Source organism: Pseudophryne corroboree, chromosome 4 (genome assembly GCF_028390025.1).
Source record: "Pseudophryne corroboree isolate aPseCor3 chromosome 4, aPseCor3.hap2, whole genome shotgun sequence".
In the NCBI taxonomy this organism is placed as follows: domain Eukaryota; kingdom Metazoa; phylum Chordata; class Amphibia; order Anura; family Myobatrachidae; genus Pseudophryne; species Pseudophryne corroboree.
In genome coordinates, this window is record NC_086447.1 from 189,264,304 (window position 1) to 189,291,424 (window position 27,121).

At 47.1% G+C, this 27,121-nt stretch overlaps 1 protein-coding gene across 1 annotated transcript in view; it reads left to right on the forward strand.

Annotated features, from left to right (window-relative positions):
* GPR35 (G protein-coupled receptor 35) overlaps window positions 1-26,319 on the forward strand; it is a 40,104-nt gene extending 13,785 nt beyond the window's left edge. The window contains exon 2 of the mRNA XM_063919544.1: window positions 25,020-26,319. Within this exon, the coding sequence (XP_063775614.1) occupies window positions 25,223-26,110 (888 nt within the window). The 5' untranslated portion in view covers window positions 25,020-25,222 and the 3' untranslated portion in view covers window positions 26,111-26,319. The remainder of the gene's footprint in view (window positions 1-25,019) is intronic.
* The last annotated feature ends 802 nt before the right edge of the window (window positions 26,320-27,121 follow it).

A 27,121-nucleotide genomic window follows, 5' to 3' on the forward strand; every position in this document is an offset into this window, starting at 1 on the left:
AGTGTCTACTGACACTGCTGTCTTGCCTTTAATCTACTTCTGATATTATTGATTTTTCATTCTACAAACCCTTTTTTAACCTTATATGTTTCAAAGTACAGGGAGGTGAGCACACACTACATACAGCACAGTACAGGGAGGGGGAGTGCACACTACATAGAGCACAGTACAGGGAGGGAGCACACACTACATACAGCACAGTACAGGGAGGGAACACACACTACATACAGCACAGTACAGGGAGGGAGCACACACACTACATACAGCACAGTACAGGGAGGGAGTACACACTACATACAGCACAGTACAGGGAGGGAACACACACTACATACAGCACAGTACAGGGAGGGAGCACACACTACATACAGCACAGTACAGGGAGGGAACACACACTACATACAGCACAGTACAGGGAGGGGGAGCACACACTACATACAGCACAGTACAGGGAGGAAGCACACACTACATACAGCACAGTACAGGGAGGGAACACACACTACATACAGCACACTACAGGGAGGAAGCACACACTACATACAGCACAGTACAGGGAGGGAACACACACTACATACAGCACAGTACAGGGAGGGAGCGCACACTACATACAGTACAGTACAGGACAGTACAGTACAGTACAGGGAGGCAGCACACACAAGTAGTGAAACACAGACACAGGGGACCAGTGCAGCGAAATCTGTCCCAGTGGCCAATCCACCCCTGCTTACATACATAGCCACCATATTATTACATGAATTGCACCACATTACACGAATAGCACCACATTACATGTTTAGCACTGCATTACATGAATAGCACCGCACTACACGTATAGCACTGCATTACACAAATAGCACCACATAACACGAATAGCACCATATTGCAGGTATAGCACATACTACACGTATAGCACCGCATTACACGAATAGCACCACATTACACGTATAACACCTCATAACATAAATAGCACCACATTACATACATAGCCACCACATTACATAAATAGGCTCATCATCGTGGACAGACATTGGGCAGCTATAAGGCTGAAGGACTTTGCATAAGAGACTGTCCCAGGGCTGGCTGTGAGTGCAGCCTGATCAGCTGGCATCCTGAGAACAAAGTACATCCTGCTCCTGTCCAGTCCCCAAACCATACACTGTGACCAGGGACGCCCTAACCCTTACACCATCATGATAATGCAAATAATATAATTAAAAATAACCTCTCTACCGGGTCCCCTTCAGTGCTCAGTTTCCACTCTGGCCAGTTAAGTGAGAGTGCGGGAGCTAGGGTGGCGGCGGGTGTAGTGAAAACGGCTCCGACCATCGCTATGCTGCTGCTCCCAGGATCGTTGAAGAGACCTTCGGCCGGGGCAGAGAGAGGATGCTGCTGGGCTGGCTAACTTTCTCCAGGTCCCTCGTTGGTAGAAAAATACCCAACTGTGTTTCCAAAGAAACACTAAGAAGCGCTAATAATATATGTATTCAGGATATATTTTAATATTGCTTAGAACCATAAAAACAAAATATCAGTGTTCAACCAAATAAATAATCTGTATTTGAGGCATTATTAATCAGTGGATAATTCCAGCACGTCTCCTTATAATAATGGACTGCAGTACTGCACACAAATAATAAGCAAGTTGTATAATGATTATACATTTTTATTGTTGCTATTATACAATTTTGTTACCATTTATTTATTTGGTTGAACATTGATATTTTGTTTTTATGGTTTTAAGCAATATTAAAATATATCCTGAATACATATATTATTAGCGCTTCTTAATGTTTCTTTGGAAACACAGTTGGGTATTTTTCTGTGTAAGGCATCCAGTTGCCACATAGGAGCTGCTATTTTTAACCTAACATTCTAAGAAGTGCATTTTAGAAATTTAAAGTATACATTGTGTTAGCGCCTGATTTAGTAGGTTTACTATATCTTGCCCTCATTGGTAGGACAGCTACACCACTTTTCATGGCTAGCGGCACATGGCAGTGCCCGCTAGCCTAACTTCCGAATTGCGTTCCAATAAACTGCAAGTACTAGAAGCAGTGTGAGCCAGTCCAGCCTGAGTTGAGGGGGATATGGGACCGCCCATTGGAATCTGTCATGGTGTCCTGGTGGGCCAATCTGCCCCTGACGCTGCCTGCTGTGATTACAGTGCGCTGCTGCTGCTCCCTCCTCCTCCTTCTCCCCTGCCTCCGGAGCTGCCAGCACCGAGGAGCCTGACTGCCTGAGCCAGTGGAGAGATGGTAAGTATCTATCTATTCTGTCTGTCTAACTCTCTCTCTCTCTCTCTATCTATCTATCTATCTATCTATCTATCTATCTATCTATCTATCTATCTATCTATCGTCTACCTAATGTGTAAAAGGGGGACTGGCTGCTGTAATGTGTAAAAAGGGGGACGCTGTCTGCCGTAATGTGTTATAAGGGGACGCTGGCTGCCGTAATGTGTTATAAGGGGACGTTGTCTGCCGTAATGTGTAAAAAGGGGATGCTGTCTGTCGTAATGTGTAAAAAGGGGACACTGTCTTCCGTAATGTGTAAAAAGGGGGATGCTCTCTGCCATAATGTATAAAAAGGGGGACGCTGTCTGTCGTAGTGTGTAAAAAGGAGGACACTGTCCAGGGGCGGATTGGGATCGAACACCAGCCCAGGAAATTTATAGAAGCAGCCCTAATGGGGGTGGAGTCTGTTGGGGAGGGGTCTGTATAGAGGGCGAAGTCACATTTCTGAGGTCCTGATTTTGAGATAGACACAGTTGGGGCTTCCTTTGCTTTACGTTATGCTACTGTTTACTTGCGACTTTATGCATATGCTGCTACAATGCCCTTCCCTGATGTACATCCATACATCTGAATATACAAGGACTGATATGCCCACTTTCAGTGTCTACTGACACTGCTGTCTTGCCTTTAATCTACTTCTGATATTATTGATTTTTCATTCTACAAACCCTTTTTTAACCTTATATGTTTCAAAGTACAGGGAGGTGAGCACACACTACATACAGCACAGTACAGGGAGGGGGAGTGCACACTACATAGAGCACAGTACAGGGAGGGAGCACACACTACATACAGCACAGTACAGGGAGGGAACACACACTACATACAGCACAGTACAGGGAGGGAGCACACACACTACATACAGCACAGTACAGGGAGGGAGTACACACTACATACAGCACAGTACAGGGAGGGAACACACACTACATACAGCACAGTACAGGGAGGGAGCACACACTACATACAGCACAGTACAGGGAGGGAACACACACTACATACAGCACAGTACAGGGAGGGGGAGCACACACTACATACAGCACAGTACAGGGAGGAAGCACACACTACATACAGCACAGTACAGGGAGGGAACACACACTACATACAGCACACTACAGGGAGGAAGCACACACTACATACAGCACAGTACAGGGAGGGAACACACACTACATACAGCACAGTACAGGGAGGGAGCGCACACTACATACAGTACAGTACAGGACAGTACAGTACAGTACAGGGAGGCAGCACACACAAGTAGTGAAACACAGACACAGGGGACCAGTGCAGCGAAATCTGTCCCAGTGGCCAATCCACCCCTGCTTACATACATAGCCACCATATTATTACATGAATTGCACCACATTACACGAATAGCACCACATTACATGTTTAGCACTGCATTACATGAATAGCACCGCACTACACGTATAGCACTGCATTACACAAATAGCACCACATAACACGAATAGCACCATATTGCAGGTATAGCACATACTACACGTATAGCACCGCATTACACGAATAGCACCACATTACACGTATAACACCTCATAACATAAATAGCACCACATTACATACATAGCCACCACATTACATAAATAGGCTCATCATCGTGGACAGACATTGGGCAGCTATAAGGCTGAAGGACTTTGCATAAGAGACTGTCCCAGGGCTGGCTGTGAGTGCAGCCTGATCAGCTGGCATCCTGAGAACAAAGTACATCCTGCTCCTGTCCAGTCCCCAAACCATACACTGTGACCAGGGACGCCCTAACCCTTACACCATCATGATAATGCAAATAATATAATTAAAAATAACCTCTCTACCGGGTCCCCTTCAGTGCTCAGTTTCCACTCTGGCCAGTTAAGTGAGAGTGCGGGAGCTAGGGTGGCGGCGGGTGTAGTGAAAACGGCTCCGACCATCGCTATGCTGCTGCTCCCAGGATCGTTGAAGAGACCTTCGGCCGGGGCAGAGAGAGGATGCTGCTGGGCTGGCTAACTTTCTCCAGGTCCCTCGTTGGTAGAAAAATACCCAACTGTGTTTCCAAAGAAACACTAAGAAGCGCTAATAATATATGTATTCAGGATATATTTTAATATTGCTTAGAACCATAAAAACAAAATATCAGTGTTCAACCAAATAAATAATCTGTATTTGAGGCATTATTAATCAGTGGATAATTCCAGCACGTCTCCTTATAATAATGGACTGCAGTACTGCACACAAATAATAAGCAAGTTGTATAATGATTATACATTTTTATTGTTGCTATTATACAATTTTGTTACCATTTATTTATTTGGTTGAACATTGATATTTTGTTTTTATGGTTTTAAGCAATATTAAAATATATCCTGAATACATATATTATTAGCGCTTCTTAATGTTTCTTTGGAAACACAGTTGGGTATTTTTCTGTGTAAGGCATCCAGTTGCCACATAGGAGCTGCTATTTTTAACCTAACATTCTAAGAAGTGCATTTTAGAAATTTAAAGTATACATTGTGTTAGCGCCTGATTTAGTAGGTTTACTATATCTTGCCCTCGTTGGTAGGACAGCTACACCACTTTTCATGGCTAGCGGCACATGGCAGTGCCCGCTAGCCTAACTTCCGAATTGCGTTCCAATAAACTGCAAGTACTAGAAGCAGTGTGAGCCAGTCCAGCCTGAGTTGAGGGGGATATGGGACCGCCCATTGGAATCTGTCATGGTGTCCTGGTGGGCCAATCTGCCCCTGACGCTGCCTGCTGTGATTACAGTGCGCTGCTGCTGCTCTCCTCCTCCTCCTTCTCCCCTGCCTCCGGAGCTGCCAGCACCGAGGAGCCTGACTGCCTGAGCCAGTGGAGAGATGGTAAGTATCTATCTATTCTGTCTGTCTAACTCTCTCTCTCTCTCTCTCTCTCTCTCTCTCTCTCTCTATCTATCCTGTCTACCTAATGTGTAAAAGGGGGACTGGCTGCTGTAATGTGTAAAAAGGGGGACGCTGTCTGCCGTTATGTGTAAAAAGGGGGACGCTGTCTGCCGTAATATTTAAAAAGGGACGCTGTTTGTCGTAATGTGTAAAAAGGAGGCGCTGTCTGTCGTAATGTGTAAAAAGGGGGCGCTGTCTGCCGTAATGATGTGTAAAAAGGGGACGCTGTCTGCCGTAATGTGTAAAAAGAGGATGCTGTCTGCCGTAATGTGTAAAAAGGGGTCGCTGTCTGCCGTAATGTGCAAAAAGGGGGGCGATGTCTGCAGTACTGTGTAAAAAGGGGGACTGTCTGCCGTAATGTGCTATAAGGGGACGCTGTCTGCCGTAACGTGTAAAAAGGGGGACGCTGTCTGCCGTAATGTGTAAAAAGAGGTCGCTGTCTGCCGTAATGTAAAAAAGGGAACACTGTCTGTCGTAATGTGTAAATGTGTAAATAGAGGGCGTTGTCTGCCGTAATGTGTAAAAAGGGGACGCTGTCTGCCGTAATGTGTAAAAAGGGGGACTGTCTGCTGTAATGTGTTATAAGGGGACGCTCTCTGCCGTAATGTGTAAAAAGGGGACTCTGTCTGCCGTAATGTGTAAAAAGGGGACGCTCTCTGCCATAATGTGTAAAAAGGGGATGCTGTCTGCCGTAATGTGTAAAGAGGGGGATGCTGTCTGCCGTAATGTGTAAAAAGGTGACACTGTCTGCCGCAATGTGTAAAAAGCGGGACGCTGTCTGACGTAATGTGTAAAAAGGGGATGCTGTCTACCATAATGTCTAAAAAGGGAATTCTGTCTGCCGTAATGTGTAAAAAGGGGACACTGTCTGCCGTAATGTGTAAAAAGGGCAATCTGTCCGCCATAATGTGTAAAAGGGGCTCTATATGGTGTAGTGGCGCTACTGTGTGGCGTAATTTGAATAATGGAGAATACTGTGCACCGTAATACGAATTGGTATTATTTTATGGCCGCACCCCTTCCCCATGAAGCCACACCACTATATATTTTTGGCCTCCCCCTTATGTAACATAAGGGGGCAGGGGCGCAATGCCGTTTTTTGCACACAGCGCTAAAATGTCTAGTTACGGCACTGCCTCAGTGGTACCAGGGGGTCATAGCAGGGGGGGAGCGACTATTAGTGTACTAAGTCCCCTATCAGGGTACTTAGTCTGCGACCCGGCTAAGCTTGGCATTAGTGATAAGGGTGCGGTGGGGGCTGGCTCCAAACAACTCTGTGTCTCCCTGAAGGGCTCTTTGTGGGTTATATTGTGCTTAACCTTTCCTGTGTGTGTGTTTGTGTGTGTGTGTGTGTGTGTGTGTGTGTGTGTGTGCTGTCACATTTGCATTGTGTCAGGCAAAGAGTGTGTCTCTTGTACCGCAGAGTGTTCCTCTTCACCTGGGGGCTCACTACTGGGTACTCAAGGTTCTAAGACTAGCATGGGTGAACCGGAATGGATTAATTCTCTTAAGGGAATGATCTCAACTCTTGCTACAAAATTGTCCCGCGTTGAGAAAAAGATGCAATACTTAAAACAGACTGTGGATGAGTTTATGAACAGAGACTCAGTCCCCAAAACAGTGTCTCAGTCCCCTCCCATTTGTCTGCAAAAGTGATCTCTGGCCCATATCCTGCAGTCTGACTTTGACGCTGACAGGTCAGACATGGAGGGGGAAGGGGGGGTGGACTCAGAGGGGGGGTTGGATACAGCTCTGTAACAGGGAATAGAGGCTCTTATGGAGGCTATCAGAGATGTTCTGCATTTTTCTGATAAGGTGTCAGAGGAGTGTGAGGAATCTTATTTTAATGTAAAAAAGAAGTCCTCAGTTACTTTTCCTGTGTCAAAGGAATTGAATACCCTGTTTGAAGAACCATGGGTTAATCCTGACGAGAAGTTTCAGATCCCTAAAAGGTTGCTCTCATCTTTTCCTATTCCTCTGGAGGATAGGAAAAAAGGGGTAAAATCCGATGGTGGGTGCTTCAGTCTCTAGGCTGTCACGTAAAATTGTTTCTCTTACGTCCTAGAGGATGCTGGGAACTTCAAAAGGACCATGGGGTATAGACGGGATACGCAGGAGCTTGGGCACACTGAAAAGACTTTGACTGGGTGTGAACTGGCTCCTCCCTCTATGCCCCTCCACCAAACCCCAGTTAGACTTTGTGCCCAGGACTGACTGGACACTCACTAGGGCAGCTCTCCTGAGTTTCTCTAGAAAAGACTTTTGTTAGGTTTTTTATTTTCAGGGAGACCTGCTGGCTACAGGCTCCCTGCATCGAGGGACTGAGGGGAGAGACGTCAGACCTACTTCTACTTAGTTAAGGGCTCTGCTTCTTAGGCTACTGGACACAGGGGTGTATCGAGGAGTCGGAGCGCCCCTGGCAAAGTAAGGGGATGGGCGCCCCCCCCATGTTTGAAATAGGGAAGGCGTGTGTGCTGAAAATAGGGCTTGGCCACAAAATAGTAACACAAATTCAAATTACAACACACAGTAGTGCCCCTTACTCATTTTACGCCACACAGTAGTGCCCCTTATACCCATTATGCCACACAGTAGTGGTCCTTACAGTGTGAGCCTAATTCAGACCTGATCGCTGTGCTGCAAATTTGGTTGTCCTGCGATCAGATAGTCGCTGCCCAAGGGGGAGTGTTAATTCGCCCGAGCAAGTGTGTGACTGCATGTGTAAAATATCCCTCAGTCAGCGGACAGCTGCAAATCCGTTTATAACTCACTCACCACTGAATGTTTTTTACAGTGTGTGCAGTCCAGGACTAACTCCTACAGTGCGAAAAGAACAGGTTGATCGGGTTAGGAGCTGACATCAGACACCCTCCCAGAAAATGCTTGGGCACGCCTGTGTTTTCCCTGACACTCCCAGAAAACGGGCAGTTACCACCCACAAATGGCCTCTTCCTGTCAATCAGCTTGTGAATGGCTGTGCAATCAAAATTTTCGCACCAGCTTGTTGCTGTTTGGTGACACATGTGTGCATTGTGGTGCATACCCATGCACAGTCAATCGATAATTGCCCGCTGTGCCACAGCAGCAATCAGTCTGAATCAGGCCCTGTGGACAGTATTTAGCAGCAGCAATTTACCATGATTTATTAACCTGCCCGGGAAAGTATTTATGGTCAATGTAGTAGGGAATACCATGCTGGTGACTGCCAATCATACAATATGTGAACAAACAGAAGCAAATCCTGTCCTTCACCACATAACTGACCCTGAGGATGACATATAAACACTATTTACTTAACGTAATATTTCTTCTAAATTTCTGAATAATAAACTTTAAGCCTAGCGGTGCCGTGATTAAAAAAACTTTGGGATCCACTGGGGTAGTGTGTTCTTCTCCATAATACACCCCCACCCCCTCCACTGGGCCGTGTTCTCTTTACTATTACCCCGTGCAGTGTGCACCACTGTACATCCTTCCTCTCTCAGTCTCCACAGTGTGCCCCTACTCACAAAAGGATCCGTTTGAACAGCGCGTTTTCCATGGGCAGGGGGGATGACGCTTGTCACCTCCCGGCCGCTCCTCACACCTCCAGCTGGACCTGCAGGAGCTGCTGCGCCGCCCTCCACTCATCAAGCACTGTGGCCCGGTGTCTCACACTGGTCGGCTGCAACGGGACGGGTATCACCGCATGTACTTACTGTTAACAGCGCCGGTGCTCGGTGTCGCATTACCGTGATAAAGCGCTAAAGAAACTACAGCTCCCAGCAGCCCTTACTGTAGTGCGGTACTGAGCACCGGCGCTGTTAACAGTAAGTACATGCGGTGCGAGTCTCCGTCCTTGCCAGGCACTGCTCAGAGGGACTGGGGCACACTAGGTTCTACCCATGGCCACGGATGACACTTCCGGGTGGCACCCCTCCTCAGCCGGCGCCCCTGGCAAGTGCCATCCTGGCCAATGGGTAGATACGCCCCTGACTGGACACCATTAGCTCTAGAGGGTTCGATCACTTGGTTCGCCTAGCTGCTTGTTCCCGGAGCCGCGCCGTCACCCCCCCTCACAGAAGCCAGAAGAAAGAAGCCGGGTGAGTATGTGAAGATCCGAAGACTTCAGTGACGGCAGAAGACTTCAGTAACGAGGTACAGCGCAGCGGTAGCGCTGCGCTCCATGCTCCCACACACTTCACCAATGGCACTTGCGGGTGCAGGGCGCTGGGGGGGGGGGGGGAGGGCGCCCTGGGCAGCATGTTACTGGGTCTTGCAGGGCTGGCAGAAGGCATTTCGGTGCCCGGGCACTGTTTTTCAGTACCCCCGCCAGCATTTCAAGTTTGAATTTTAGCGGGCTGAAGCGCGCCGGAAAGGGGCGGGGCTTAGCCGCACAGCTCACCAGCGCAATTTTCTCTCATCCACAGCCGCTGCATGAGACGCTGTCCCGGAACCTCCAAGCTCCACTTCACGCAACAGGGAGCAAATGGGGGGGGGGGCACAGATATTTGGTGCATATTTATTAGATTTAACAGCAGCGCTTTACATATATATCATTTGGTGGGATATATGGGCGCTGGGGTGTGAGCTGGCATACTCCCTCTGTGTTTTCTCTATCCGGGCTTCCTTGTGGGTCTGTCCCCTAGCTGAGGCAGTGTGTGTGTGTTGGTGTGTCGGTACTACGTGTCGGCATGTCTGAAGCTGAGTATTACTCCCCGGAGGAGGTTGCTGGGGGCACAGATGCGGGTCTGGAGATGGGTATCCGGACTCCAGATCGACAACAAAAAGGTCGACACACCTTAGGTCGACGCCAATTGGTCGACACACCTTAGGTCAACATGGACACAAGGTCGACAGGAACATGGTCGACATGGAAAAAGTTCGACATGAGTTTTTCACAATTTTTTTCTTTTTTTGGAACCTTTTCATACTTAACGGTCCACGTGGACTACGATTGGAACGGTAATCTGTGCCGAGCGAAGCGAAGCGGAGCGAAGGCACCATGCCCGTAGCATGGCGAGCAAAGCGGTGCACTAATTGGGGTTCCCGGTCACTCTACGAAGAAAATGACACCAAAAAAACATAAAAAACTCTTGTTGACCTTTTTCCATGTCGACCTTGTTCCTGGCGACCTTTTGTCCATGTTGACCTTTTGTCCATGGCGACCTAAGGTGTGTCGATCAATTGGCGTCGACCTAAGGTGTGTCGACCTTTTTGTTGTCGACCTGGAGTCCCAGACCCCTGGAGATGGCTCTGTCGGCACAGCCCACACCTGATTTGCTTACAATGTTCAGTGCACTTAATTCAAATGTGGCCTCATTGTCTAAAAGATAAATCGGAGTCTCAGACACAGGTGTGGAGGAAATCCATGGAGGATGCTTTGTCTCAGGCGCAGGCCCCGTCAGGGTCACAAAAGCGGTCGTTTACCCAGTTGGTAGATACGGATACCGACACGGATTCTGATTCCGATGTCGACTTCACTGAGGCTACTCTACACCCAAGGCTAGTTAAGAGTATTCAGTACATGATTGTGGCTATTAAATATGTTTTACATATCTCTGACGAACCTGCGGTGCAGGAAAAAAGGATTTGTTTGTTTAAAGGGAAAAAACCTGAGGTGAAGTTTCCCCCCTCTCATGAAATGAATACTCTTTGTGAAAAGGCTTGGGAGTCGCCGGACAAGAGGTGGCAGATTCCCAAGAGAATTTTCATGGCGTATCCTTTCCCCTCTGATGACAGGGAAAAATGGGAGTCGTCTCGGCTCTATCCCGTTTGTCTAAGAAGGTGGCGCTTCCGTCCCCTGACACGGCAAGCTCTCAAGGATCCGGCGGATCGCAAGCTGGAGATGTCTCTGAAGGCCATTTTCGCTAATGCGGGTGCATTGCTCAGACCTGCTGTGGCGTCGGTATGGGTGAGTAGTGCTATTGCTAAATGGGATGAAAATTTAGAGCTGATATGGATACCCTTGATAAAGATAATGTTCTTTTGACTCTTGGTTATATCAAGGACACTGCAGATTACCTGAAGGATGCGGCGAGGGATGTTGGTCTCTTGGGATCAAGAGCCAATGCCATGGCGATCTCGGCCAGGAGGGCGCTGTGGATCCATCAATGGAATGCTGATGCCAACTCCAAGAAAGCTATGGAAGCTCTCCCCTTCAAAGGTAGTGTCTTGTTTGGTGACGGCTTGGCTGACCTGGTGTCTACCGCGACTGCGGGTAAGTCATCTTTTCTTCCTTATGTTCCCACACAGCAGAAAAAGGCACCCCATCAGCAGATGCAGTCCTTTCGTCCAAATAAATACAAGCGTGGAAAAGGTTCGTCCTTCCTCGCTTCAAAGGGTAGAGGAAGGGGAAAAAAGTCACCTGCAGTATCAGGCGCCCAGGACCAAAAGTCCTCCCCCGCCTCTACCAAGTCTACCGCAGGACGCTGGGGCTTCCCTGGGGGAGTCCGGACCTGTGGGGGGCCGTCTGCGGAGCTTCAGTCAGTCTGGGTTCAATCAGGCCTAGATCCTTGGGTCCTAGAGATAGTATCTCAGGGATACAGGCTGGAGTTTCAGGAGATGCCCCCTCACCGGTTTTCATTTCGGCCTTAACAGTGTCTCTTCCGAACAGGGAGGTGGTGAAGGCAGCAATACAAAAGTTGTGTCAACAGAGAGTCATTGTTCCCGTCCCTACGTCCCAATGGGGGGGGGGGTTCTACTCGAGCCTCTTTGTTGTTCCGAAACTGGACGGTTCGGTCAGACCGATTCTGAACCTAAAAATCCCTCAATCCATACTTGAAAGTTTTCAAGTTCAATATGGAATCTCTTCCAGCTGTGATTTCCAGCCTAGAAGGGGGGGATTTTATGACGTCAGTCGACATAAAAGATGCCTACTTACACGTCCTGATATATCCTCCGCATCAAGCTTTCCTCAGGTTTGCGATACAGGATTCTCATTACCAATTTCAGACGTTGTCGTTTGGGCTTTCCACGGTCCCGAGGATTTTCTCCAAAGTCATGGCAGAAATGATGGTTCTCCTTCGCAAGCAAGGGGTTACAATTATACCGTACTTGGACGATCTCCTGATAAAGGCGAGGTCCAAGGAACGATTGTTGAGAAATGTGGATTTGTCTCTGTCGGTTCTGCGACAACACGGTTGGGTGCTAAATTTGCCAAAGTCTCAGTTGATTCCGACCACTCGCCTGCCCTTTCTGGGCATTATTCTAGACACAGAGTTACGGAGAGTGTTTCTTCCGGAAGACAAAGCTCTGGAACTACAGACAATGGTCAGGGAGCTTCTGAGGCCGACAAGTGTGTCAATTCATCAATGTACTCGGGTTCTGGGGAAAATGGTTGTGGCGTACGAGGCCATTCCGTTTGGCAGGTTTCATGCCCGGGTGTTTCAGTGGGATCTGCTGAGCAAATGGTCCAGGTCTCACCTGCACATGCACCGGAAGATAAGTCTATCTTCCAGGGCCAGGATTTCTCTCCGTGGTGGCTACAAAGTTCTCATCTCCTAGGAGGGCGCCGGTTCGGAATCCAGGACTGGGTCCTACTGACAACAGATACAAGTCTCCGAAGCTGGGGCGCAGTCATCCAAGGAAGAAATTTTCAGGGGAAATGGTCATTCCAGGAATCTTGTCTCCACACAGGGCCGTAACTAGGTGTGTGCGAGAGGGGCCTCGCACACAGCGCAGAGCCCTGGGGAGCGCACAGTCACGGCCCTGTTAAACACAGTATGGAGCATCAGAGCTCCGTACAGCTAAATTGGCCAGCCGCAGCCTGCCCCAGCACAGCGAGCCACCTGTGGAGCTGAGGCGGCTTGCGGCTGAGAATGTTGGCGGGTCCTCCCTGCTCCCATACTCCGTACTACGGAGCATGGAAGCGGGGAGGACCCGCCAACATGCCCCAGCCACAAGCCGCCACAGCTCTGCGCAGGATTAAGGGGGGAGGCCTGGGGGTATGTACCCCGGACCACCCTGCAGCCCCTCCACCTACCACAGATCGGATCTTTGATCCGATCTGCGGTGCTGTGCTCCCGGCAGCGGCTCCCCACTGCACTTCAAGATAATTGTGTGGCCGCGCCACAAGCAGGGCAGGCCCCCCTGCCAGACCTGCTGTACAGCGATGATTCTACCCCTCTCCTTGCTTCACGTCCAGCAGCAGCAGTTGCTGGGAGAACTGCTTCTGGTGGCTGAATGTGTGGAGAAGTAGCATCGTCCGGCACCTGTCTCTACTCACCCACATTGATTTTTGCTTCTCTGCCTCTGCCCTCCGTAGCCTACAGGGATGGGGGGGGTGGTTTAGGATCTCCCTCCCTTCCAATGGACCAAATGTTAGTTTGTTTTCTGATTGCAGGCTGGAATTGTAGCCGCGCCTACTCACGGCATTAGACCCGCCCCCGCTGCATTTTAGCCAAGATTCGTGGGCCTTTGGGAAGGTGGGCACTGGGCAGACCGACAGAGACAAGATTCAGCCAAGCAAGGGTGAGGTTTGAGACCTGTCTGTCTCAAGGTTGCTAATGGCTGATGACTGTTTATGACAGTGATACAGTAGCTGGTAATGCATATGAATCTGTAGAGCAGTAGCTATGATTATGCACCTAGTAAGCTCTACTGAATTATACAAAGCTGTCATACAGTAGTAGTGATAATTCTGTAGCTGCTTAGCCCTAGTAAATGTTATGCATCTGGGAAATTGTGGCAATGATTTGTTTGGTGAACTGTAGTGAGGGATATTGACCTATTAATTTGTGGCATCAACTATGTACTGTAGCTGCGCCCCTTTTCTATTCCTAGTAGAAAAAAAAGTGTATAATGTATATATACAGTACCTATAAATAAATATATATAAGCAGAAGCCTCCCCTAACAAATCATGCTTTTGCCCCTGGGCGGTACCGGTGACTAGAAGAATGATAATTCTGTTGCTGCATTGTTTGTTTCAAGCCTGACTGTGTGACGATTCTCCAGTACCAGATGCCATTTCACCACAGAGCACCGCAGCATTTGTGATTTTACTGTCAGAGACCTATCCCCACTAGGCTTATATTTGTAGATAGACTTATTTCAAATTAATTTACACACACACGCACGCACGCACACACACACAAAAAATGTTAAACAATTACTTATATTAGGACCTGCACAGGGAGAGAAGACACAGCGGGCAGAGCCAGTGATCTGGTGCTGACATGAGGGTGAGGGCCCCATTTCTTAAGTGCCCCGGGCCCACCATAGACTTAATCCGGCCCTGGGTGCAGCGCCCCATGCCAGTAATGCCACGAGGGAGCTGAGTTACAGGCAGGGCAGCTGAGCGACGGCTCAGCTGCCCAATCATCTGTGAAGGCTGCAGGGAACAAGGAGGAGTCGGTCGGCCTCTGGAGTGAGGGGCACCCGGTGGAGTGTGCTGCTTGAAGTTACTGTGCGGTGTAATTTGAATAATGGAGACTACTGTGCACCGTAGTATGAATTGGTATTATTTTGTGGCCACACCCTTTCCCCATGAAGCCACGCCCCTAATGTTTTTTGCGCGCGCCTACGGCGCGCACTGTCCATGTTTTACATAAGTTGGGGAGGGGGGCGCCAATGCCGTTTCTTGCACACAGCGCAAAAATGCCTAGTTACGGCACTGTCTCCACATAAATGTTCTCGAGTTAAGAGCCATTTACAACGGCCTGCTACAAGCAAATAGCCTTCTTCAGGGTCGACCTGTCCTGATCCAGTCGGACAACATAACAGCGGTGGCGCATATAAACCATCAAGGCGGAGCAAGGAACAGAGCGGCTATGGCGGAGGCCACAAGAATCCTTCGCTGGGCGGAACAACATGTGAGCGCTCTGTCAGCAGTCTTCCTTCCGGGAGTGGACAACTGGGAAGCAGACTTCCTCAGCAGACACGATCTCCATCCGGGAGAGTGGGATCTTCACCAAGAGGTATTTGCAGAAGTGACGAAGCGTTGGGGAATTCCGCTGATCGACATGAGGGCATCTCGCCTCAAGAAGAAGCTTCCGCGGTATTGTTCCAGGTCAAGGGACCCCCAAGCCAGTGCAGTGGATGCCCTGGTGACTCCGTGGGTGTTTCAGTCGGTGTATGTGTTCCCTACACTTCCTCTCATTCCAAAGGTGCTGGGAATCATTCGACGAGTAAGGTTTCAGGCGATTCTCGTCGTTCCAGATTGGCCAAGAAGGGCCTGGTATCCAGATCTTCAGGAATTACTTGTGGAAGATCCTTGGCCGCTTCCTCTAAGAGAGGACCTGTTATTGCAGGGACCATGCGTGTTTCCGGACTTACCGCGGCTGCATTTGACGGCATGGAATTTGAGCGCCAAATCTTAGCTCGAAAAGGTATTCCCGGGGAGGTCATCCCCACTCTCCTTAAGGCTAGGAAGGAGGTTACGGCGAAACATTATCACCAAATTTGGAGAAAGTATGTTTCATGGTGTGAGACCAAAACTGCTCCTGCGGAGGAATTTTACTTGGGTCGGTTTCTCCATTTTATGCAGGCAGGCGTCGATGCAGGCCTGAAATTGGGTTCCATCAAAGCGCAGATTTCGGCTTTATATATTTTCTTTCAAAAGGAATTGGCCGTCCTTCCAGAGGTTCAGACTTTTGTGAAGGGAGTGATGCATATCCATACTCCGTTTGTGCCCCCTGTGGTCTTGCAGTTTCTTATGTCTTCCTGGTTTGAACCTTTGCCTAAGGTTGAGTTAAAGTTTCTCACTTGGAAGGTAGTCATGCTGTTGGCTCTGGTGTCTGCCAGGCGAGTGTCAGAGTTGGCGGCCTTATCTCACAAGAGTCCGTACTTGATCTTCCATTCGGATAGAGCGGAATTGAGGACTCGTCAACAATTTCTCCCGAAGGTGGTTTCTTCGTTTCACATTAACCAACCTATTTTAGTACCTGTGGCTACGGATGCTGTGGCAGTTCCAAAGTATCTTGATGTCGTGAGAGCTTTGAAAATTTACGTCGCCAGAACGGCTATTGCCAGGAAAACAGAGGCGCTGTTTGTCCTGTATGCTTCCAACAAGATTGGTCATCCTGCTTCTAAGCAGACTATTGCACGCTGGATTTGTGGTACGATTCACCAAGCTCATTCTTCGGCTGGGCTACCGGTACCGAAGTCAGTAAAGGCCCATTCTACCAGGAAAGTGGGCTCATCTTGGGCGGCTGCCCGAGGGGTCTCGGCACTTCAGTTTTGCCGAGCAGCTACGTGGTCAGGTTCAAACACCTTTGCTAAGTTTTACAAGTTTGATACCCTGGCTGAGGAGGACCTCATGTTTGCTCAATCGGTGCTGCAGAGTCGTCCGCACTCTCCCGCCCATTCTGGAGCTTTGGTATAGACCCCGTGGTCCTTTTGGAGTTCCCAGCATCCTCTAGGACGTAAGAGTAAATAGGATTTTAGTACCTACCGGTAAATCCTTTTCTCCTAGTCCGTAGAGGATGCTGGGCGCCCATCCCAGTGCAGACTGTTACTTGCAGTGTATTCTTGCTGGTTAAATTCGTTTACATACGGGTTGTGTAATTGTTTTTTTCAGCTTGTTGCTGTTGTTAATCCATACTGTTATCTGGTTTCTGTTACTCCGGTTGTACGGTATGTTTGTGGTGTGGGCTGGTATGTTTCTCACCCTTAGTTTAAACAAAAATCCTTTCCTCAAAAATGTCCGTCTCTCCTGGGCACAGTTCCTATAACTGGGGTCTGGAGGAGGGGCATAGAGGGAGGAGCCAGTTCACACCCAGTCAAAGTCTTTTCAGTGTGCCCAAGCTCCTGCGGATCCCGTCTATACCCCATGGTCCTTTTGGAGTCCCCAGCATCCTCTAAGGACTAGGAGAAAAGGATTTACCGCTAGGTACTAAAATCCTATTATTGCCTGTTTCTGGTGCAGCCTCCCTGAAAGACACGGCTGATCGTAAAATTTAGACTACACTCAAATCATTGTACAGTAATGTACACAGCTGCGGGGGTGGCTCAAAGACCCACTATTGCATGTGCGTGGATCACTAAAGCCATTGCTAAATGGTCAGGTAACCTAATTAAGGTGTTAGATTCCTTATCTAGGGGGGATGTTGTCTTACTCCTGCAGCATATGCAGGAATCTACAAACTTTATGGTGGAAGCCATAAAGGAAATAGGAGTGCTTAACGCACGCACCACCGCTATGGCAGTGTCGGCACGCAGGGGCTTGTGGCTACGCCAGTGGACTGCTGTTGCGGACTCCTGGAAGGCATGGAAGGCCTACCATTCACTGGAGAGTCCTTGTTTGGAGATGAATTAGACAAATGGATCTCCACAGCTACTGCAGGTAAGTCTACGTATCTTCCTTCCGCAGTCCCCCCAACCAAGAAGACTTATTCAGCTTCTAAGTTACAGTCCTTTCGGACGGTCAAGTTCAAGGGCAAATCCAGAGGTGCTTCTACATCCTCCAGCGGCTTAAGAGGTAAACCACGCAAACCAGCAACAGCAGGTGCTCAGGAACAGAGCTCAGACTCTGCTTCCTCAAAGATTTCAGCATGACGGTGGACCGCAATGCTTGGAAGCCTGTCAGGTGGGAGCCCGACTACAATTCTTCAGTCATATCTAGTCAAATTGGTGCCATGATACCTGGGTCATAGATCTTATTTCCCAGGGTTACAGACTGGAGTTCCAAAAGCTCCCACCTCACAGATTCTTCAAATTAGACTTGCCAGTTTCACAAGAGGCAAGTATAACTTTACAGCATGCCATCCAAAGACTGGTACAGACTCAGGTCATTGTTCCAGTTCCACCTCATCTACTAAACAAGGGACACTATTCCAACTTGTTTGTAGTACTGAAGCCGGACGGTTCGGTAAGACCTATTCTGAATCTCAAATCTTTGAACCCATACTTACGGGTGTTCAAATTCAAGAGGGAGTCTCTGAGAGCGGTGATCTCAGGTCTGGAGTAGGGGGAATTCCTAGTGTCTCTGGATATCAAGGATGCGTACCTTCATACTCCGATCTGGCCGCCTCATCAGGCTTATCTCCTGTTTGCACTACAGGACTGTCACTACCAATTCCAGGCCCTGCCATTTGGTCTCTCCACGGCACCGGGGGTGTTCACCAAAGTGATGGCAGAGATGATGTTTCTACTCTGCAAACAGGGTGTGAACATAATTCCATACCTGGATGTTCTACTGATAAAAGCGCCATCCAGGGAAAGGTTGCTGGACAGCATTGGTCTCACAACCAAACTCCTCCAGGATCACGGGTCGATTCTGAACCTTCCGAAATCTCACCTAGAGCCAACATGGAAGCTCCCATTCCTGGGAATGATACTGGACACGGAGTCACAAAAGGTGCTCCTTCCATTGGAAAAGGCATTGGTAATCCACTCAATGGTTCGGGATGTCCTGAAGCCAACCTGAGTGTCGGTGCATCTGTGCATTCGCCTTCTGGGTAAAATGGTGGCCTGTTACAAAGCACTTCAATATGGAAGGTTTCATGCAAGACCCTTCTAGCTCGATCTGTTCGACAAATGGTCCGGATCGCATCTTCACATGCACCAGAGGATCCGTCTGTCTCCAAAGGCCAGGATCTCCCTTCTGTGGTGGCTACAGTCTTCTCACCTCGTTGCAGAATGGAGGTTCGGAATTCAGAACTGGATTCTGTAAACCACGGACGCAAGCCTCAGAGGTTGGGGGGCAGTCACGCAGGGGGTGCAGTTTCAAGGAAGATGATCAAGTCAGGAAGTCATCCTTCCAATCAACATTTTAGAACTCAAGGCCATAAACAACGCCCTTCTGCAGGCCTCACATCTTCTTCAAGATTGGGAAATTCAGGTCCAGTCGGACAATGTGACGGCAGTAACGTACATAAACCGACAGGGGCGGAACGAAAAGCAGACCAGCAATGTCAGAGGTGTCAAAAATGTTCCTCTGGGCAGAAAGAAATGCTGTGGCATTGTCAGCGGTCATCATTCCGGGAGTAGACAACAGGGAAGCAGACTTCTTCAGCAGACACTACCTGCACCCGATGAAGTGGAGCCTTCACCCGGAAGTGTTCAGGTGCTTGACAAGTCAATGGGGATATCCACAGATCGACATGATGGCCTCTCATCTCAACAAGAAGCTCAGGCGGTATTGTTCCAGGTCGAGAGACCCATGGGCGGTGGCGATAGAAACCCTAATGACTCCATGGGTCTATCAGATGGTGTACGTGTTTCCTCCACTTCCTCTGATCCCAAGAATTCTAAAACAAATAAAAAGGGAAAAGGTTCAAGCAATACTCATTGCTCCAGACTGGCCAAGAAGGGCCTGGTATGCGGACATTCTGGAGATGCTCCTCGAAGATCCGTGGCCTCTACCTCTTCGCGAGGATCTTCTGCAACAGGGCCCATTTATCTATCAGGACTTACCGCGGCTATGTTTGATGGCATGGAAGATGAACGGCTGATTCTAGACAGGAGAAGGATCCCTAACAAGGTTATCCTGACTATGATCCAAGCCAGGAAGGGGGTAACGTCTAATCATTATTATAGTATTTGGAAGAAATACGTCTCTTGGTGTTAAAGTAGAAATTATTCTGCGGTGGAATTTCATCTGGGGTGTTTCCTGCTTTTTCCCAGATTTCGGCCTTGTCCATTTTCTTTCAGAAACAATTGGCTTCTCTCCCTGAGGTCCAGACATTCTTAAAAGGTGTTCTGCACATCCAACCTCCCTTTGTGCCTCCCTTGGGACCTTGGGATCTCAATGTGGTGCTACAGTTCCTCCAATTGGACTGGTTTGAACTGTTACAGGAGGTGGCCGTAAAATATCTTACGTGGAAGACCATCACACTTTGGCCTTGGCTTCAGCAAGACGTGTATCGGAGCTGGGGGCTTTGTCTCACAAAAGTCCCTATTTAATTTTTCATGAGGACAGAGCTGAACTCAGATCTTGTCAGCAATTTCTTGGTGTCCGCATTTCATATCAACCAACCTATTGTGGTTCTGGTTGTCACCGACACCTCTGCTACTTCAAAGTCTTTGGATGATGTGAGGACTTTGAAGGTGTATGTGAAAAGTACAGCTCGTCACAGAAAGACAGACACGCTGTTTGTTCTTTATGATCCCAATAAGATTAGGTGTTCTGCTTCAAAGTAGACAATTGTACACTGGATAAGACTTACTATCCAGCATGGTTATTCCACGGCAAGTTTGCCATATCCAAAATCTGTACAGGCCCACTCTACTAGGTTGGCGGGTTCTTCCTGGGCGGCTGCCCGGGGTGTCTCTGCTTTACAGCTCTGCCGAGCAGCTACTTGGTCAGGTTCGAACACCCACCTGGTTTGGGAGCTTTGGTACATCCCCATGGTACTAAATGGACCCCAGTATCCTCTAGGACGTAAGAGAAAATATGATTTTAATTACCTACTGGTAAATCCTTTTCTCGTAGTCCGTAGAGGATGCTGGGCGACCGCCTAGTGCTTCGTTCTTCCTGCACTGTTACTTAGATAAGTAATGTTGGTTCAGCCGTTGCTGTTCTCGTTTCAAGTTTGGTTAGTTTGGCTTTCCTCTTGCTGTGTGTGCTGGTTCGGAATCTCAGCACTATCCTTATCGATCCTTCTCTCGAAGTATGTCCGTCTCCTCGGGCACAGTTTCCTAGACTGAGTCTGGTAGGAGGGGCATAGATGGAGGAGCCAGCCCACACTATCAAATTCTTCAAGTGCCCATGGCTCCTACTGGACCCATCTATGCCCCATGGTACTAAATGGAACCCAGTATCCTCTACGGACTACGAGAAAAGGATTTACCGGTAGTTAATTAAAATCCAATATTTACCTCATGCTTGCATTCTCTCACAAAATATCTGTGAGATTCCAGAATTTCAGGTATCTCTCCTCTGATCACAATAGAGCATTGACAATTACAATCACATTGACATCTGCAGTGATGCGAGTGAGGACGTGTTGATGTGTTTCATGGTACCATGACCCCCTTGCTGCTTCCCCTTGTACCTCCATGCAGGATTTCTGTCTGTCCCAGACAGTCGGAAAATATGTCTTACCTTCTAGCAAGAAAATCTGAGTGGCTTATATAGGGTCAACATGCACAAGCTATGGTTTATAATAAAGCAAGTTGTCCTGTTGTGCTACAGATGAGTCCTCCTACATCGTTGCTGCAGTCACATTTAACAGCCCTAATAGTCACACCTAGTTGTGAGCACGTTTACTAATGCTGGGTGTCTTTTTGTGAAAATGCTGCTTATTTGTATCGCTATGCGAATACAGATGTGTCCTCATACAGTACATCTTGCCTCAATACTGTACGCCATGCACCGAGAGATGCCAAAAATCGCTATGTGAATAAGATGCACAATCGGACTCTGCTGATTAAAATGATATGTGGCATTCCTATATTTTGTGTGTGACTGCGGCTGTACCTGCATACAATGCTATATTACAGTGATTTCCTGGAAAACATTGTAACATAGCATTTATTATGCAGATTCAGCCGCGGGTGCACACAGAATATAGGCATGCCACATGTGGGCCGGGATGTAATGAAGTCTGAGTTTGGTGGCTGTGTAGGATGCCTCCCAAACTCAGACTTTTTTTTAAAGGGGCAATCATTTACAAGGCCTGGTTTAGCCTTGTGACTGCCCCTTTAAAAAAGCACTTCTGAGTTTGGCCGGCATCCCGCATGCTGGAGTCATGCCTGACTCATGTCAGGCATCTCGCGTTGCATGGTGTATTGAGGCTAGATGTATGAAGACATATCTGTGCTGTAAACATTTCTTCGAGCAAAATAAACCTTTCCAATACTACTGTTTTAGGAAAATGCAATTGCCATAATAAAATAAATTTTGAAAAATGACATAGGAGGTCATTTGCAATCATGAAAAATTAGACTTGTCATCCGCTTACTGGGGGCCTAGAGAAACAAAAACAAAAATTACCATACTCAGTGGAAGAATGGAGGAGACTTGCTAATGGAAAGTTTGGTTAAAATTATTCTAAATGCCTTTCCGATCGTGGCATGTACAAAGATGGGGGTACCCTTGTTTAAAAGAGCCTAGTCCGCTTTGATCACTAAACAAAAAGTTCTACATTACTAGAGTCTGGGCATGGGGAAATATCACAACAAACCTGTCTTTCATAAATTTAGGGGCACCCACATTTGAAATAAAGGGGTCCACTCTTCCACTTACTATTATATTATTATCCTTCATCAGATTACATAAACAGAAGCGGATTAAACAAAATTAGAAAAAGTAATTTTAGGTACAGAACATTGCAAGGACATGGTTTATAAATACTCAAAGCAGCAGGCCAGCAGAACCCAAAGGTTAGGTCCCATTGTAGGCAGTAGGAAGCAGATGATAGTATAAGAGAGGGAAGGAAAAGCACACGAGGGAAGAGGGCCCTGCTGGAGAGCAGACATACAGGTGTGACACCGATGGGGTAGACACTGAACAAGCAGCATTGAGTGGTTGATTAGGATGAGAACTGTAAGGCTTGAAAAAGAAGTGGCTCTTGAGAGTCCATTTGAAATTTTGTAAAGAGGTGGATAGAGAGGGAGAGAGTTCTAGAGGTTCATAGCAGTACAGGCAAAATCTTGGAGGTTGGAATGGGAGGAAGTAATCAGTTGGGAGGAGAAGTGGCATGCATTTGTGGAGCACTGGGTGAGTGGAAGTGTGAAGAGAGATCATTTCAGAGATGTAAATTGGAGAGGATTAGGTGATGACTTTGTGAATCTTAGAAGTTTGAATTGGGTCCTGAAGGTAAAGGGTAGCCAGAGTAGTGCTTGTTGGAGAGAGAAGGGAGGTGTAGTATATTTGCAAAGGAAGACAAGCCAGTCAGCCATATTGAGGACAGATTGAAGTGGAATGATGTGGAAGGTTACACTATTCCAAGCAGGAGATGCCCAAGGAGTAGTGTATGAAGGGCTTAGTTGCCTCCACATCGAGAAAGGTTGTGATCCTGGAGATATTTCTGTAATGAAAATGGCAGGACTGTGAAATATACTGAATGTGCTGTTTGAAAGAGAAGGAGAAGTTAAGGATAACCCCAACAAAGAGCACTTGTGGGCTAAATGAGATGGTGGTATTGTCAATACATAATGAAATTGTAAGAAGTGAGGTTATTCTTGAGGGTGGGAAGTTGATAAGCTTGTTCTTAGCCACATTAAGTTTAACAAATTGCTAGTTCATCCAGGAAGAGATAGCAGAGAGACAGTTGGATATATGAATTAGGAGAGAGGGGGTGATGTCAGGGGAGGAAAAGTAAATTTGAGTATTGCCATCATAGAGAGGATATTGGAGGCCAAAACAGCTGATGAGCTCTCCTACAGAGGATGTATAGAATAGGAGAGGTCTAAGAACAGAACATTGGGGACAACTACTGGCAGAGGAAGGGGGGTAGAGGAGTCATGAGTCATGAGATGAGATTGAGAAAGAATGATCAGAGATGTAGGAGAACAGATATGAGAAGACAGTATCATGCAGACTGAGGGAGTGAAGGATTTGCAGGAGAGGGTGGCCGCTGTGTCAAAAGCAACAGAGAGGTCAAGGAGAGAGTAGAAAGCAGTGGGCCTTGGATTTGGCAGCAAGGTCATTGCTGACTTTAGCAAAAGCAGGTTCTGTGGAGTGGAGAGGAAGACAAGCCAAAAAAAGTGTCTCCCTCACCTTTCCATAGATGATGGGAGCATATTGTGCCTAATCTCCCACATAATGTCCTGCATACAATTGAGAATACCCTTGTTTGAAATAGGGTTGTCCCTATTAATTGGTGCTAGTATATACATGGGGTACAGTGTCTATTCATGGAAGACCAAAGGACTGGTGGCATGTCAGCAGCTCACAAAGTGCTGGACATGTCCTCATCGTGACGAAAAAAATGGAGGTGTGACTCACAATCGTTGCATTCCTGCAAAGCCAAGCCTCCTTCTGCTGAGGCCACACACCCTTTTCAGGCATATGCGTCTTCACTGTGCACAGTATTCCTGGGTTGCTGATCCTAAATGTTGGAAGGTATGACCACACTTATAAAAGAGGAGTTGATATGCTGTAGCCATAAAATATACTTGTGAATGCACCAAAGAATTGCTATCTCGCAGTTTAAGTAAAAATTGTATATCTCGTATAGTCATGTGAAGGAGTTTTATCAAACCTTCTATTCAGGATAAGTGGAGGTGTTGCTCAAAGCAACCAATCAGATTCAAGCTATCATGTTTACAATGTACTAGATGAATAATAGCTAGAATCAGATTGGTTGGTATGGGCAATGGGGGTCATTCCGAGTTGTTCGCTCATTGCCGATTTTCGCAACGGAGCGATTAAGGCAAAAATGCGCATGCGCATGGTTCGCAGTGCGCATGCGGTTAGTATTTTATCACAAAACTTAGTCGATTTACTCACGTCCGAATGAAGAATTTTCATCGTTGAAGTGATCGGAGTGTGATTGACAGGAAGTGGGTGTTTCTGGGCGGACACTGGACGTTTTCTGGGAGTGTGCGGAAAAAAGCAGGCATGTCAGGAAAAAACGCGGGAGTATCTGGAGAAACGGGGGAGTGGCTGGCCGAACGCAGGGCGTGTTTGTGACGTCAAACCAGGAACGAAACGGCCTGAGCTGATCGCAATCTGCGAGTAGGTCTGGAGCTACTCAGAAACTGCTAAGAAATTTCTATTCGCAATTCTGCTAATCTTTCGTTCGCTATTCTGCTAAACTAAGATACACTCCCAGAGGGCGGCGGCCTAGCGTGTGCAATGCTGCTAAAATCTGCTAGCGAGCGAACAACTCGGAATCACCCCCTATGTCTCCACTTTTCCTTTTTTAAAAGGCATGCTAAACCTCCACCTGTGTGTTTTGATATTTTCATCACCTTTCAGTAAATTATCTATGTTGGTTTCTTTTTAGAATAACCTGGACTCTCTGTAAGGACTGGATTAGATCAACAAACCCAGGACGAAATTGAAGCGTGTGTGGTTTAGTTCTAGTGAAGACACAATTCAGAACAAGAAAACTGGAGGATACTTAATCAAGTGGGGGCTGCTTCTACTGGAAATCTCCATGCAAGGGCTATATGGATTTGACTGCAATGCCCTGTAGAGCTTGTTAGAATGAATTGCTATAATAGAACTCAAGTTCTGGAGCCACCATACCAGCTATTTAGCCTAATTATTTATATTCCTCTTATTACTTTGGGCATTACATGCAATGTTCTTGCCATCTGGGTTTTCTGTTTCAAATTAAAAAAGTGGACGGAAACTACTGTGTTTATGATGAACCTAGTGATATCCGATATCATGGTCATCTTCACCTTCCCTTTCAGACTATATGCTTACTTACACTTGTGGGACCTTGGCAGTGGACTGTGTAAAACCCTACAGTCCTGCTACTTCGCAAACATGTACATGAGCATCTTCACTATCACAGCAATTGCATTTGATCGCTATTTGGCAATCAGGCACCCACTGAAATACAAATGCTGGGCGTCCCTAGTGAAAGCTTCTGTTATATGCTGTGTCCTGTGGATTTCTGTCATCACTGTCAGCGTACTTAGGGTTCTGCAGAGCAACGATTTGATACTGTCTACCTGTTTTCAGAAAGTCTCCACATATCCTTTTAACCTGGCCCCTATTTTTGTTTTGGTTGGGTTCTCCTTTCCTTTGATCATCATCAGCTTTTGCTCTGTAAAGATCATAATGACTCTCTGTGATAAAGAAAAATTGGATCCATATCAGCAGCATTCCACCAGTAAAGCTGTGCGCATAGTCATCTCTAACTTGGTGGTTTTCGTGGTTTGCTTTATGCCAATCCATGTGGGTTACACAATCCGTTTTGTGGCTGAGAGTTTCAAGGCATCTTGCTACACCCTGACAATAGTTAATTCCTTTATTCATGTAGCAACGGCGATTGCTAATTGTAACTGTGTCCTGGACTCATTGTGTTACTACTTTGCAGCCAGTGAATTTCGGGAGGCTCTTTCCAGACATAAGTTCATATAGCCTAATTCCTGCTCTCTGTTTGTCATAAATCTATACATTAGAGCAGTGGCTCTTAAACTGTGTGTGGTGGCAACCTGGTGTTCTTGGGGCACTTGCAGGGGGTGCCTTGGATTGATGGTCCATGACCAATTAAAATTATATATGGTCAATGTAATATGCAAACCAGTGCTTGTAGCAGTTTCAATAATAAATTATGTGGACAAACAGAAGCAACTCTTGTCCCGCACCACACAATTGAACCTAAGGTTGACATATAAACACAGTTTACTTAATTTAATATTTTCTCTAAATTTCTCAATAGGAATCTTATGGCCTAGGGGTGCTGTGAAAAAAATTCTGATATTCTAGGGTGCCATGATTCAAAAAAGTTTGGGAACCACTGCATTATAGCAATGTAGCACAGTGAGGCTCATTGACAATATATTTTCAAATGCAATGAAATCTGTATTAGGATGAGTAATTGGCAGATTAAAGAGTGGAGAAGTGGACAGGTAGAGAAGTTGTCCGTAGGAACCATTGAGCTTCTACCTATCATTTTATAAAATATACTTGAAAAATGCTAGCTATAAGCTGATTGGTTGCATATTCCTTAGAAGGTTTAATAAGTTAAGTAAGATTTTTGAAGGTTGACATTACTTTGAACTAGAGATGAGCGCCTGAAATTTTTCGGGTTTTGTGTTTTGGTTTTGGGTTCGGTTCCGCGGCCGTGTTTTGGGTTCGACCGCGTTTTGGCAAAACCTCACCGAATTTTTTTTGTCGGATTCGGGTGTGTTTTGGATTCGGGTGTTTTTTTCAAAAAACCCTAAAAAACAGCTTAAATCATAGAATTTGGGGGTCATTTTGATCCCAAAGTATTATTAACCTCAAAAACCATAATTTCCACTCATTTTCAGTCTATTCTGAATACCTCACACCTCACAATATTATTTTTAGTCCTAAAATTTGCACCGAGGTCGCTGTGTGAGTAAGATAAGCGACCCTAGTGGCCGACACAAACACCGGGCCCATCTA